Genomic DNA, 15581 nt, shown 5'->3' with positions numbered 1-15581 from the left:
TTGATAAGTTTCGTATTCTTTTAATAGATTTAAATTTGCAACTACTCTCCGAGGATTGACGAACTTTAAACATTAACTTTTCACTCTTATTTGAAATAATTCCGAGTTTTTATATTGTTGGCCCTAAAATTACCTATTTAAACAATTATTTGTTAAGGTCGTGCGAATATGATAATCGATTTGATTTATATTTAGTGTTAGTCGATTGTTTTAAAAAATCGACTTAAGTCGAATTAAACATACACTTGAACTTTGCTGCACAGTGTAGTTTGGCAAGAGAACATTTGAACGTTTGCCAACACTGAGTGCCGGGGCAAAAAAGTAAACAATTGAAAACTGTGGCAAATGTTATTTTGTTTTGTTTTTCGGTCTACAATTTCAACAAAATTAACAGAATGTGCATTAAATTAGACACGGCGACAATCGATTAACTAGACATCGCATTGGAGTTTCAGTTAGCGCGCTGAGTCGACGTGTGGCCGGTCAGCGATAATGTTTAAACTAGAGTCTTACATTACACCAATTTTGCTTAACTACGTGGCGAAATATGTTAAAAACATTCGCGACGAAGATGCACAGGTCTCGCTGTGGGAGGGTGAGGTAACGTTTCAAAATTTAGACCTCCGATTGGATGTGCTCGAAGAGGAATTGAATTTGCCCGTTGAATTGGTATCCGGCCACATTCACGAGCTGTCCATTCAAGTGCCATGGACAAAACTTACGTCGGAGCCCGTGAGAATTGAGATCAACACGATTGAATTTGTGGCCAAGCTGCCCGATGAAGAGACTAAGCAGCGGCTGCTAACCGAGCGACGCAGACAAAGGAACAGTGCAGATGAGCTCGATGAGCAGCAGAGTGGAGCCATCAGTTCGGGAGTTGTCAATAAGATTATCAACAACATCAATCTGCAATGCCACAACATTATTCTAAAGTACGTGGAGGACGACATTGTGGTCTCCATGAACGTGCAGTATTTGAACTTCAGTTCAGCCAACGACAAATGGGAGCCAACCATGATCGATGTCAATCCCGTGAATGTATTATTGCGCAAGCTCCTTCAAGTATCCGACCTAACCATTTGCCTGGACAAGCGAAACACGGCCGGCCGCATTGAGGTGTGCCAGGAGCCAATTCTCTACCGTTGCTCATTGGATTTGCGTGTCCTGCGAAAATACAATGCCAACACCGTCAGCACATCCAGCACGACGCGCATTGGAGTCTTCACCAAGTCACTGGACATTAATGTTTCTTCGTTGCAATTCCCGATGGTTATAAGACTGGTTAAGATGTTACTGGAACTTAAACCGGCTACCGTTGAGGAAAACACCTTTGCCATGCAGGAGACGGTGGAGCCTCCAACGAGCGATCCTTCACAACTGCGTGTCGTGAACGAGGCGCCAACTTCAATGTTTGGCTGGGCCTGGAATCTATTGCCCAGCTTCGATGCAGCTCCAGCCGCTCCTGCTGTCGATGAACCCATTGGCCATGCCTTCGATGTGGGTGTCTATGCTGAGGAACTGAACTTTCAGCTTAAAAACTCCGAGATATTCACTGACCAGACCATGGGAGGCATCAAGCGCATTCGCTACACACCAATATTGCGTATAAGTCTTGGCGGGATTTACTACGAGCGCTCCCAGCTCAAGGAAAGCGATTGGGCAAATGTGAGAGCTGGCTTGTCCAGTCTGAATATGGAACCACTGGGCATCTATCGCAGCGATGAGCCCGTGAATCAAACTCTGATGAACACAAAGGAGGTAAAGTATCCAATTTGATTTTGGACTAAACGAGTATTTGGAATTAATTTGTGGCAACCTTTCAGGCACTAAACGAGCGTGCCTTTGTCGACAAGAGTTTGTTCGATGAGCAGTACATGTTTGCAGATCGGACCTGGTGCACCAACAACCACGATGATTACTATGCGCGGAACACCGACGATTACATGCTTTATCGCAGTCCTGTCCTTGCCTTTGACATTGTCGAGTATCGCGCTCCCAGTCAATCCAGAAGTCAGGTGTCGACGGAAGCGCAGCTCAAGGATGCGGGTCTTCGTGTGAAGTATCGTTTGCTGTCTGCCGGAATAACGTTTCACTTTTCGCAGTCGTTTCTCCAGGTTAAAAATGTAATTAGTGATTTATTGCGTCCTTACGATTACACAGGATATCATGCAGAGTCCGGTAGTGAAAATATCAGTCGACCAGTGACCAGAGATGAGGAGTATAAGAACGAGTATATGACGTATGCTGATATTGAGTACTTGATTAAATTCATGCCCATTTGCAACTATCATATCGACCTGCGCAACATGACTGTGAAGTTCTATCCCCGCCAGCAAAGTACCGAGAGCTCAACCACCGCCAATCAGCATCGACTGACCACCACCGTCAGCCAATCCCTGTTGCCCTATTTGCAGCTGAAGATGTCATCGGTTGTGGGCACCATCTGTCGTCCTGGGAATCCACAGCGTTTGGTGGAGTTGATCACGCATCTGCAGGACAAACCGCGTGAGATAATCGATTCATGCTACACTTCCTACAAATTAAATGTGAAAAATCTAACCATAATTGCACTCAACACAACCCCAGAGATGGGCAGGGCCAAGCTTGTGAATATTCCCAGCATGCAGGTACAGTTCAATAATCTCGTTCTGCCCCATCTATGGCGACAGAATGTGGCTGCCCTGGAAACGGCTGAAATACAATCGGAGCTGATTACTCTTGAGTTCTCGAAGCGAGAACTCGTGCTTATCAATCGTATGATACTGTTGATAATTGCCTATGATAGCGGTCGACTTGGTGCCCTGGCCAGATTGGTATCCCGTGCAAATCTCTCCTCGGATGTGATTAAGCTGCAGACGTTGGTCACTAAATTGCGTCTCAACTATCGCAAGTATCACACGCATGTGGCAATGTTGGTTTCAATGCGCAACCTCAACACAGATGTCTACCACACGATGATGAACATACGCAACGTGGTGATATCCACCAACAAGGGTATTCACAACAAGTGGCTGGAGTTACAGTTGCAGATTCCACGTGAGGAATCTGCGGTAAGCGACAACAACAGGACACCAGCAACTGCAGTTTGTCTTTGGCTTGAGAATTTCCGCATTACACTGGACATTTATTTGGTTCAATTCTTTAACTCTTTCAACTATGTGGACTGCATGGACACGGGTAAGATATTAATATACTTCATTCCAGTGTAAACAGAATTATAGGAGATAATTGAATTGTTTCCCCTTTTTGCAGATCACGAAGGAGATTCGGACACGCTTAGTCAATTGGAAAGGCATCAATCGTTTTCAAACATTTCATACACTTCGGTTTCAGTGTTAAAACTTCCACAAAATGAAATGCAACCACGTCGCGCTATTCGCAATAGCCGCAAAGCTTCAGTTCCTGCGGAGACAATACATTTGAGTTCCGAACGTGAGGAGAAAACTATTGTACAGGTGGACCAAGTGAAACCAGAGACGAGCAACACTTCAACAGCGACTTCTGTGGATCTAGTTAAGCTTATACAAAGACTTAGCTCAATAGTTGTTGTTGTTGATATGGCAAAGGCAAGGATCGATGTATGTGAAGTGATGCTGAGGAAAAACGTAAAAGAACAGGCCGTCGATTATACATCCATTCGTCTGCCACGAACGAAGATAACGTCAAGCAACTGCAAGGATGTGATTCGTGGCAATATACGCTCCACCATCTACATGTCGGAGAGCATAGAAATTTGCAAGTGGGTTGTGGAATTGACTGAGTTTTATATGTGTCTTCGACGGGCAAACAAGACTGATATGATTATAGCTCCTGTGCATACGACAATCACCATAGCCTTGTCCCACAAGATTATTGAGAAGTCGCGACCAAAGGTGAATCGACATTTGGATTCATTTATTGAGGATCCCAACATTGATGAATCGAAGCATGCCAACGCTAAGAAAGTTGACTGGGAAAGACAAGAGCAAGCGGATAAAATGCAACAATCGCTGAAAACATGTTCAATCAACGTGCATGTGGACATGTCGGAAATCTGTTTATTTGGACATCGGGTAGGTCTCTCTAGTGCGATAAAAAAGACGTGACAGATACCATAAAATACTTTTTCTTGATAAGGACGACAAAGTTATTTATGCCTTTGGAATAGAATATAATAGAATAGATAGAATTAATTTATTTTTTTAACATTGAAAACTCTGTTTAATTTTAATTTCTTTGTAGATGAAGCTTTTGTATGAACACTTTGAGATCGTATATGCCATATATAAAGCGATACGTCTGCTGGATGCCAACAATGAGTGCTTTGACATTGCCTCTAAACGCATGTTACAAATCTTCACGGGCAGCGTAGCGAACATTCCAATTATTAAGGAGTTTTTAGATCTCGATCCGGATTATGTACCTTCTGATTTGGACAGTGGTAAGTTCGATTCTCTAATAACTTGTTAAAATAATTTAACTGACTTCATTTCCATCGTTTGCAGAAACAGACGATGGTGTCTCTTTAATAATATTTTGTCAGTGGACAATTCCACGCATCGCCTTAGAAGTTGAAACTGTTGCCGCTCGTTATCAACGCAGGGTTATCATCAACTTTGAAGATCTCTTGCTGAATGTGGATAAGCATCCGGATTTCACTAAAATCACAAGTAAAGTGGAGAACGTTAGCCTCAATTTCTTCGAAGCAAAGATGACGACTGACTGGAAACTTGTGGATAATGTTAGCATCAAAATGCTGGGAGATAGTTCAAATTTGCCAATGATAAGTGTCGTCGTGACCACAGTCAGCTTAAAGGATCTTTATTCGAAAATTGGTGCCCTAAATTTGTACAACAAGAAGCGCACAATCTCTGAGATAATTATTGACTTGCAGCCAATTGAGATAATATTTGATTTGGATAAGATAGCTGAATTTTTAATATATCAATGCGAGGTATTGGAACTCATGCGCAACGATCATCGTATGAAGGCGCCCGTAAGCGAGGAGCATAATCAAAGAGAGAAGATTATAACCGTACAGGATCTGCCAATGGTACATCTAAACAGCAAGGGCATCTATATCTACATTCCGCAGGAGACTGAAAAGAAGCGCTGCTCCGTTCTTCTGTTGCGGGTGAGTGTGAATTCATGAATCCATCAACATTTTAATCTGTCTTAATAGAAAAAAAACTTTCCTGTGAATACAATTTTTATCAAAAAATTAATTATCATTCTTATGATATGAGTAACAAAAACTATAAATTAAACTACATTTCAATATTATCTTTTATATTTTATTTTTGTATGAATAAGAAGTGTAATAAGATTTTTTTTATGACTTCCTAGTACAAATCGAAATTTGATTATTTCTAATATCTTTATAAATATCAAAATTTAGGGTAAGAGTTATTTTGAATTTAATAAAACTAGCACACATTTTATATAATATTATAATTGTCACGGTTCCTGCTTTAATTTGCTATCATTTTTATATTTGCAGATCGAGAGCATTAAATTGACTCCAAGTGTAGAGAATCCGCTGGTGCGTCCACTAATTCGCCAGGATATTTACAATAAGGCAGCTGAACTAAATATGCTCAACACTCCCGGATCTCTGGTTGAGGATCGTCAGTACGAGCTTAGTGTGCGTAATATTTCACTCTCCACTGGCAATTGGGTACAAACTCAGAAGTATCGTTTGGCAAAGTCGCTTTCGGATGAGCACAACAATCCAGCTTTTGAGTGGAACAATCTGGCACAGTCCACGGAGTTGGAGCATATGGACATTTTTAAAGACTTTGATTTTATCACTATCTACGCACCAGCTATAAATTTCGATCGTTTTCTGGTCTCTGGTCAAATTATCGAATACAATTGTGTGACGGACTTTCTGGCCACGTTAAACACCCAACAGATCCACTTGATATCTCAAATTACCGAACAACTCCAGCGATTACGCAGGTAGATTATGTTTTTAATCAAATGAAAATTATTTAAACTAACTCCTTATTTATTTTATATCAATAGCATTTTGGACATTGACTGCTCGAAACCTAATGCACGGAATAAAACATCTAACAATTTAAATACGTCTGCCTCACAACAATCTATTAGTTCGATGTTTAACAAGAAACCAGCAGTCGTAACAAACTATACTCCCATGGTTAGGATATCAGCACGTAAAAGCTTCCATGATGCCCAGAGCAGTAGCGACATTATGTTTGATGCCGGCCAAAGTGATTCGGGCATTAACATGAGCAAAACCTCTGCAGGCGCAATGCATTCGCAAACGGGACTTACGGAGAATCAAGCTGTTACTCGGCATAAATTGAGTTATCCATCGAGTGTTTCATTTGTGGCGGGCAAGTTTTCGCTTCAGATCTATGATGTGGTGGAGATTGAGGATGAGATGCTGTTGAAACCGCTTCTATCAATAACCATATCGCAGCCCAGTTTCTTGTCAATGAAAACTCTGCATGCGTCCACGACACAGGCCTCAATTTTTGACTTTAATATCAATTTAGCCAAGACGATGACAGAGAGAGAACTTGTCAGCGATACGGAAATCGATTCCAACAAATTTAGCGAGTTTATATTCGACACGATGCCGGGCACATTGGGAAGTTCTGGAATTCCACCACCACTGCTCTCGGTGAAGGCACATCGAGATCGCAGCCACCAGCTGGAGGTGGATGTGGAACTGGGCAGACCAATGCTAATCCGACTCTGTGAGAGGAGTGTTAAGCTTCTATTGAGCGATCTCATTCGCATATACACATTGCTTCAGGAAACTCCGTACTTTGCTGTGCGCAACGAAAAGCCTGTGCTCAAATCGACGCCAATGAGTCAGTTAAAGCTTTATTGCTTCAATGCGGATCGCCTGCACCTGGTGTGTGATCGCATAACCATCAAGTTCTACGATGAGCAGCGTTACTTCAAGTGTAGTGCCGTCTTTCTAGATCTTAATGCTAACGTCAAGTTCAACACGCGACCGAACAAGGCGTCCATTAAGGCGACTTTGGGATCGATCTATTTGCAAACCGGCGATAAGATATTTCTCCATCCGCTGCTAATGCGTCTCTCCGCAGATCTGCTAAGCGAACCATGGTGCGATCAGCTTCTGATAACATCCACATTGAAGCTCAATGTTCTCCACGTGGATGCAAGTGTACTTAGCATATTGCAGATTTGTAAGGCAAAAGAAAAATTGGATAGCATCATGGAACATGTCAACGAGGAGTGGCAAGAGTTTCTGCATAATCGGCCATCCTTTGGAAAGCCAGATGCTCCGCCCTTGGAATCGCTATTTGCCTACAAACCTCACCAATCGCAGATCGTTCACTCGAAGACGTCTGTGAAACCAAAGGCAGAGTTCTATCGTGATGATCTACGGTTCGTTTGCTCTTTTATTTCTTTATCTTTACCAATTGACCTTCATTTTTCATTTGTAGTGCTGGAGCTTTTCAATTTGTCTATCTAAATACGGACTCGGTGCTGCCTATGCCCTACCAGGTGCAGATAATTAAAAAGAACTATGGCATCGTCTGTTGGCGCTATCCACAGCCTCGTCAGATGAACAGAATTTATATTTATCCAGTGCCAATGCCGGTAAGACATCCACAAAGTGATTCTTTCCTCTGTGAAATTGATTGAAATTCCGATTTATAGGTGGAGAATCCCATACATATCAAGTGCCGCATGGAATATTTTAGTGAAACGCACGAAACTTTCTTGCATTATTGTGATTTTGAGCTGTCGGAGATTGCCAGCAAGCAATTGGCACCGCCAGAACGTCAAATCAGCGCCACAATTTGGCGTGTTGTCATTATGCAGTCACTGATCTCTGTGGATGGCACCTGCTTTGATGCGGATGAGGATGAGGAACTGCAGTCGGTAAACGATCATAGGCTATATTCTATATTTCTATGTCATAACCTACTCCATTTTACAGATTGAGAGTAATCGCGTTGTACAGGACTTTAAAGGAAATTTGGATAACGATTTTATATTGCATCCTAAAGTTCTTGTCGGATGCATGCGCATTGACACAACCTTCCACCCCGGACTGGTGCCAAAGCTACAGTTGTTATTGTGTTGTCAGGATATTGAGGTAAACTTCCTGAACATGCCGGATGCCTCAAATGTCCTTCCACTGCAACTCAAGAAATACGATCTGAAAGTGATCACAGAGTTAACTCAAACCTTTCTCACCGTCCATGTGGATAATCTGCAGATACATTCGAACATGTACACTCGAAAGAACTATAGTGTCGAGACAAACTTTCGCAGTCGCATCAAATGCCTTGATTATGGCTTCTTTAACATGGTCGACATATTAGAACCGATGACATTCCATAGTTATTTAAGGTTCAACAAGATGAAACGATTGTTGAATGCCAATTTAATGGTGGACAAGCTGCGTATCAATTGCGGTCCTTGGGTGATACATACTCTGCTCTGTTCCAAGCAGCATTGGCAGGAAGTAATGAAACAGAACAAGGTGGTCAACACATTAATGCCAAGATTGGTAATAGTCAATCGAATGCAGTTACCTATTACTTTCGGCCAGACTGGCACCAACGAACGCATCTCGGCCAAACCCCAAGAGCTCTGTCTTTACTATTTCTGTAGCGATTATCACAGCCAGGAGCTGACTTTCTGCAAACAAAATCCAGAAACGAAAGAATTGGAAGTTAGCGAATCTGTGCACATTGCCTTAAAGTTCGACGAGGATATTCGTGTGCGTCACGTGCGAATTGGCAACGGTTGTATGACGATAAAGCAGGGCAAGTTGTCGGCCACGCAGGTGTATGTGCTCGTTAAGGGCCAGATTGAGCTTTTGAACATGGCGCCCTTTAAGCTGCTCACCGAGTTCCGATCCGAGGGCAAGCAATACGAAGAGCAAGGACAAAATCCACTGGGACACTGGCTGAATGCCAAGGGACGCACCTCCTTTTACCATACGGTGGTGCGCAATGAGGACATCACAATGCGGTATGTAGCTGTTTAATAATTCTAAAATTCCTTTCCCATCTTAAACTTTATTCGACAGTCTTAAGCTGAGCACAGATCAGGGCAAAGGACGCACTGGGGACATTCCATTGAAACCGAATAACAGTCTGCCCTGGCTCGTTAAAGTTCCCACTCAGCAGCCGCAGCAGTTCATCAGCTTGTGGGTGCGTATTCTCCGCGAGGACATTGTCTTAGATAATGTGGAGGATGGCTTCCAGCCGCAGAAGATACTCGTTAGCATTTGGCCCATATTTGAGATATGTAATCTGCTTAGCTGCGATCTGCAGGCAACGGAGACAACCACCAATGAAAAGTTTACCATTCCCAGTCAAGGTGGTCGTCAGGCTCTTAACACGGCCACAACGCATTCCACCGAGCATCCTGTGCAATTTGAATTTCCGTATGTATATAATGCTTTTAAATATCTTAAATTTTGAGCGAATTTTCGCAAATTTATAAAGTTTTTTCTTAACTCTAAATCGCACACTTTATAAATAATGAATTTTTCATCATTTTAAGCCTAACTTACTCAATTGTGAACATCTCTGTTAATAAATCTCTGATTATTTTTCAGTTCCGAACTTGGGCCCGCTTCTCAGAGCGAATATACGTTCATGTTAAAGAATATGGATTGGCACAAGTTCTTTAATTACGATCCCGCCGAGTGGACAATTGAGGGCACGCTGCAGAAGCTGGACAAAAAACCGAAGACCAAATGGCCGCTCAACGATGCCGAGGAGCTACGAGTGCAGCGATTCTCCAAGCATCTTAACAAATTTGATATTCAGTATCGTGTGCAGGCGACACGTGAGTTTTCCTGCACGCTGGGATTGGAGGTTGCCGCCTGGGGCATGTTTATCAATGCCACGGGTCAGGTAGTGAGTATATCCTTGCCCGTGGAAGGTGCTCGCTATTCGATTGGATCGAACTGCTTGGAAATGTTACCCGTGCTAAGCGGTCACTTTACCATCGATATACCTTTTGGCTCCAATTGGATTCCATCGTTGCCAATTTGTCTGGAGCAACAGACGCAGGCGGTGCAGACGTCCAGTGGGATTGGACGTCCTGTTGTCCTGCGACTCAATTCCTTTGTAGACATAGTTGTGGTGCGCAACGAGGACGTCTTCCGCATGATCTTAGAGTATAATATGGAAGACGGACGACGTGTATTTAAGCTGCGCTCTAAGTTTATTATAGCTAATTTTACGGATGTGATATTGCATGCCATGCCGCTAACCATGGATCATAAGGAGACCTCTAGTCGGGAGGATGTCAACTCGCTGGACTTGACCAAAAATATACGAAATCTTCTGCCCATTAAGGCCAAAGAGAATTCGTAAGTGTGGCATTGTATTAATCATCACATCAATCAATAACTTTGCTTTCTTTCGCTGCTTACAGCATTGGCGTCACCATGGAGATGTTTCACGATCTTAACGCTCGCAAGACGAAACACAGCAGCGACACGGCTTTTGTTTACTTTGTTAGCTTTGCCGTAATTGGCACTCAAGACATTTCCATGCCTATTCCCCTCGCGTTGCCGTTTACACGTCGCTGCTTTAGTTTGCAGGATGGAAAAGATTCGATACCTTTAACAATCACTTTGATTGAGAAGGACAATGTTTACTATCTGAGTGTGTTTAGGGATACAGCGCCGACCATTGTTATTAACAACAATACCAATGTGAAGTTCATTGTTGCCCAGACAACGGCCTCGGGGAACAGCAATGTCACCTGCACCACTTCCGAGTTTGCTGGCAAGCACTTTGAGTGGAATCAGTTGATCGCGCCCTATAGCCAATGCTACTACAGTCCTCCGCAGATGTATGCCAATTTTCCGGATGTGGAATTCAGCATGTGCAATCTTTCGCTGGCTCTCTACAATGGTAAATATAGTCTAGCACAGTGCGATTAAATAGTCGAATTTTAACCGACAATTTTGAAAATCATTTAAATAACTTTATTTATTAACCTATTGTATTGACTTTTTATGTTACAGAGTCCGGCACTTGTGGTAAAAGCAAGATTGGCTGGTCCAAACCTATAAGGACTGACAAATCGTGGAAGAAGTTCATGCATGTGCCCAACCATGGTGACATCAAAGTGGTGATCTGTGATAAGCATCGAGTGATACGCCTTAATATCTATTATATAGCGCAGCAGATGGAGTTTTCTGTCAAGGACTTGCGCTCACGTCTGAAAAAACCAGATGAAGTGAATCCACTTTTGCCGGAGAACGTCGCTCCGTTGACGACAGAAAGTGATGCGGAAGGATTGGAGGTGAAGGCAATCAGCTCTGACTGCATGCACTTCAAGGAGGAGTGTGAGATGAAGATGCAGCTGTTTTTGCGCACCTTCATCAAGAGTTTTGTGTTCAGCCTGCAAACGAATAATCGAGAACAAGATTACCTCAAGACTGAAGTGTGCAATATGTATGCGGATGATGTGATGTTGGCCTACGATGATGATGACGATCAGCGCGTGCTTAATCTGCAGCTGCCCAATCTACAGCTGGACAATCAACTGTACTCCAGTGGCAAATATGATTTCCCAGTGATTCTCTGTGCCCAACAGCTCTACAAACGAAACTGTTGCCTGCCCCAGGTCTACGATCTGAATGCGGTTTATAAGCGTCAAGCGGAACGGTTGCCCGTCTCATTGTTGACCTTTGTGTTCTACCAGGACGAGCTGCATTTTCAGTCCGTGCGTTGTCAGCTTCAGCCGTTGCGTGTCTACATCGAGGATGCGTATCTGAATCAACTCCTGGACACCCTCGTTGAATGCGAGCCCTCCAACTGCGTCTACACGCCGCATGCGGAAACTGATCGCGTTGAGTTGCAAGAGGGACAGACCTTGTTGCCAGTGCATGTGGTTGCCCAGTCGGTGTATATTTCCGAGCCACTTCGATTAAATAGCTTTGTTGTGGAGCCTCTCAGTCTGTTGCTCTCGGTGCACACATCCTCAAGACTGTACATTGCCTTGGATCATTCGCCTTTGTCCTTCTCCCGCTACGAGCGTCAGCAGATACTGACGGTGCCCCTGCGCTTTGGTCAATCCCTGGGTCTACATTATCTGAGTGGCGCCATCTTTGGTGCCGGCTGGGTGGTGGGGTCCCTGGAAATACTGGGCAGTCCCAGTGGATTAGCACGTTCCTTCAGCACGGGATTGCGTGACTTCGTCTCCATGCCAGTGCAGGGTCTATTTCGTGGGCCTTGGGGATTCCTCGTGGGCGTTACCCAAGGATCTGCTTCCCTACTGCGCAATGTCACCGCGGGCACGGTTAACTCTGTGACCAAATTGGCCGGATCTGTGGCACGTAATCTGGACAGACTTACGCTGGATTCGGAGCACATTGAGCTGACGGAGGCGCGGCGAAGGGCACGTCCCCAAGGCTTTGCGGACGGTCTAACCCAAGGATTGACCGGCCTGGGAATCAGCTTGCTGGGCGCTGTCGGTGGATTAGCACATCACACGCTGGAGGCACGCAGTTCCGTGGGTGTCTTAACGGGTCTGACCAAAGGTATTGTTGGGGCTCTGACTAAGCCCATAAGTGGAGCTGCCGAAATGCTAGCACTGACTGGCCAAGGAGTACTTCATACAGTTGGGTTTAATACCATGCCAAAGCAGGTGGAACCAAGCTTTACCCGGAATGTTGCACTTCATGCGAGCTCCTATCGCATCTGGCGTTATTTGCCACAGCAGTTGAATAAAGATCAGATACTGTTCTTCCACAAGATTACGCTGATGTTGAATGGACAAATGCATCCGGCATTGTTATTTGTGACATCCACAGTGCTGGTTATCATGGAGCTGGAACGCGAAGATTTGACATTCATTGCGTCTGTGCTGAAGGTGGAGGTGGTCGCTGATCGAGAAGATCCGTCCAAGCTTTTCCTAAGCCTCAAACCTGAACAGATTGACGAAGTCCAAGGCGTAAGCAAATATTTATCAATTGTATTGTGATAGAAACTTGATTCATTTACTCTTTTTGCAGCAAATGAAGTACACGAATGAGAGGATCATGAGCTTCCTGAATGCTTCTCGGGCGCATGTGTCGGTAAACGATTCCCTGAATGATTTACTGCAATTGAACGATCAGGAGGAGGACGACGACGTGCATCGTCAGTCGCAGTGTATCTTCTTCCTCAAGCCAAACATGGGAGAGCATCTAATATATTACCTGAAGGTCATCAGGCAAACGCAGTAAATTTAACATCTGTACAGAGGATGTATTGTTAACTAGCTGCATACATATACATATAAAAATGTATATTCCATTACGTCTACCTGTCCCCGTGTGTTTTTGTGTGCATTCTGCAAAGTATTTTAGAATTTACTGTTAGCTTTTCCCAAAAACCAAAAATAAAAAAAAGAGACTAAATTATAATGCAACCCATTTTTGTTACCCTTTATTGACTGGTTGCCCTTTTGCAATAAAAATAAAACTATAAATTTTAAACACATAAATGTCTTTCAACTAAATGTATTACGAAATGTTTAAGACACTTGCCCCTTTGGCATTTTGCGCTCACGTGCTTCAAGGACAACGATGTTGTCCCTGTGGAACATTGAACGTGCATGCCAATGCCGCAAAGCCTCAATTTAATGAAATTGATTTAGGTTAAGACCAGCTATAAAACTATGTGCCGTCCAATCGACAAACGCACAAATACTCGTACTTAGTGTCGTACAATCACTGGGCAAAAGGAATGCAGGATGATGCAAGTGCAGACAGAAACCTCCCAACTAGAGAGAAATTGACTGTGAGAGACCCTGTAAATATCATAAAAAAAAAACATAAATCCAAAAACACTCCGCAAACTTTTTACATTGCCTAAGATTGTTTTATTTTCTTAATAACTTTCGAGTATGTCATTCGATCGTGATGAAATGTAATAGTCCCTATGTACTTTTTAAATACAGGGCCTATAGAGGATTACGCAGGGGAAAAATAAGCAAAAGATTTGCTTGCCAGCCAAAAAGCCACCGCAGCAAATTACTTGATTTATTTTTCGTTTTAAAATATAATTTGCTTGGCGGTTGGCTGGGTTGCTTGGTTGGTTTGCTGGTTGCATCGACGAAGCGACTGCATAACCAAAGGATTCAATTATAGCTGCCGCTTGCCGCAACCACAGTTGCCACACACTCGTATGTGTGTACGTACAATATTCATTTAATAAACATAGTCGACATATAATGTATTGGACAGCTTTGGTAAAAGCCCACACGCATGGCCAAAATAATGCTTATAAGTTAATATGTTTGTTGGCCGCTAATTTGGCACTGTGAATTGTTAAGAACGATGTGCTGCACTTCATGATGTTGTAAAGTTTTGCCTTTGTCTTCTCTTTCACTGACAACCACATGTGTGCATGTGTGTGATTTACTGTGTGTGTGTAGTATGAATGCATTTTGTGCTATTGCATTACGCTGAAAAGTAGGCAACGAATTGTGTCATGCACAGACGTTTGGCTTTGGCCCTTGTGTTTGTCGAAGAAATGGCTTTTACTAGCGGATTCTACTCTACATACCCAGCACTTTTACAGGGCATTTGAGCATTCGATTCCCTTTAATAATTTTGATAAATAGTACTAAGCATATAAAAATTAAGGTAAGTATGTAGAATAATACATTTAAGAAACATTTTTAAAGGAATAATTTAGGAAAATCCAAATATTAAAATATTGTTGGTGCGTTGAATATATATTTTTAATTCCAGATTTTAAACTTGTTTCTACAACTTTTTAATATTTAGCTTAAAGAACAAAAATTGAGCCGAAGTCAAAAGAATCAATGCTTTTTCCTCATGTTAATGGATTAGTAAAACTAAAATAAGTTAAATTAATTAATTTCTATTAGCTCAACATGTTTTTCAGTTACTTGTTTCTCTTACTAACTTAATTTTGCCGTAATTGCCTCCTCTGTTTCATGCCTGTAAATGTAAATCTTGCAAAGATATTCAGAGTTTCCATAAGTTACCAAGCGTTCAGACAAAATGCAACTTAATACATTCATATAAAGACTCAATAATTGAGCTTATCCCAACTGATTGATATCAAAGTGAAAAAGGAAAATCAATCAGTCGGCAATTGCTTTATTAATTATGCAATCAGTTTGCTCAAACATAATTATCTACTGTCAATCTGTTATAAATTAAATGTTTAGGCATATCCTGTGACAAGGTCTGTCTATGTCATCGTAGGGTATGAGAAATTACTGACTGTTTGTTCTACAAAAGTGAGATATTTTTACTTACCCACATATTTGCATATACACATGCATGCGTACATATGTACAAACATATTTATTTTTCTGTGTATGCATATATACTTATGCCGCTAAAGTAAAATTTCATAAGAGGCAACGGCAACGCATGGTTTTGGCGATATTGTGCGCATCTATGCAAATATTACTAGCACAGGCCTCAGGCGATTTTAAAGGACGCACACGCGAGATTTTCCCGGAACTCAACAACAGGCACAGATGCTCAATTACATTCACACACACACTCACACACACGCTTACACACACACCCATCAGTAGACACATTCATACGCACATAAACCAAATAAAGGCAAATGCAATTTTCT

The 15581-nt window shown here is 42.5% G+C and overlaps 1 protein-coding gene across 1 annotated transcript; it reads left to right on the top strand.

Moving 5' to 3' along the window:
• The first annotated feature begins 321 nt into the window (after positions 1–321).
• On the top strand, positions 322–13355 carry LOC117789911 (vacuolar protein sorting-associated protein 13B). Its single transcript, XM_034629088.1, has 15 exons — positions 322–1758; positions 1824–3177; positions 3253–4052; positions 4222–4420; positions 4485–5113; positions 5480–5940; positions 6007–7371; positions 7431–7587; positions 7648–7872; positions 7931–8973; positions 9032–9391; positions 9566–10327; positions 10393–10877; positions 10991–12924; positions 12986–13355. The coding sequence occupies exons 1-15, from the start codon at positions 493–495 to the stop codon at positions 13196–13198; spliced, it is 11253 nt and encodes a 3750-aa protein (XP_034484979.1). The 5' UTR covers positions 322–492; the 3' UTR covers positions 13199–13355.
• The last annotated feature ends 2226 nt before the right edge of the window (positions 13356–15581 follow it).

This window comes from Drosophila innubila (genome assembly GCF_004354385.1).
Source record: "Drosophila innubila isolate TH190305 chromosome 3R unlocalized genomic scaffold, UK_Dinn_1.0 2_E_3R, whole genome shotgun sequence".
NCBI classification, from domain to species: Eukaryota; Metazoa; Arthropoda; class Insecta; order Diptera; family Drosophilidae; genus Drosophila; species Drosophila innubila.
The sequence above is the reverse complement of the archived record's forward strand: the minus strand, read 5'-3'. Positions and strand labels throughout refer to the sequence as shown.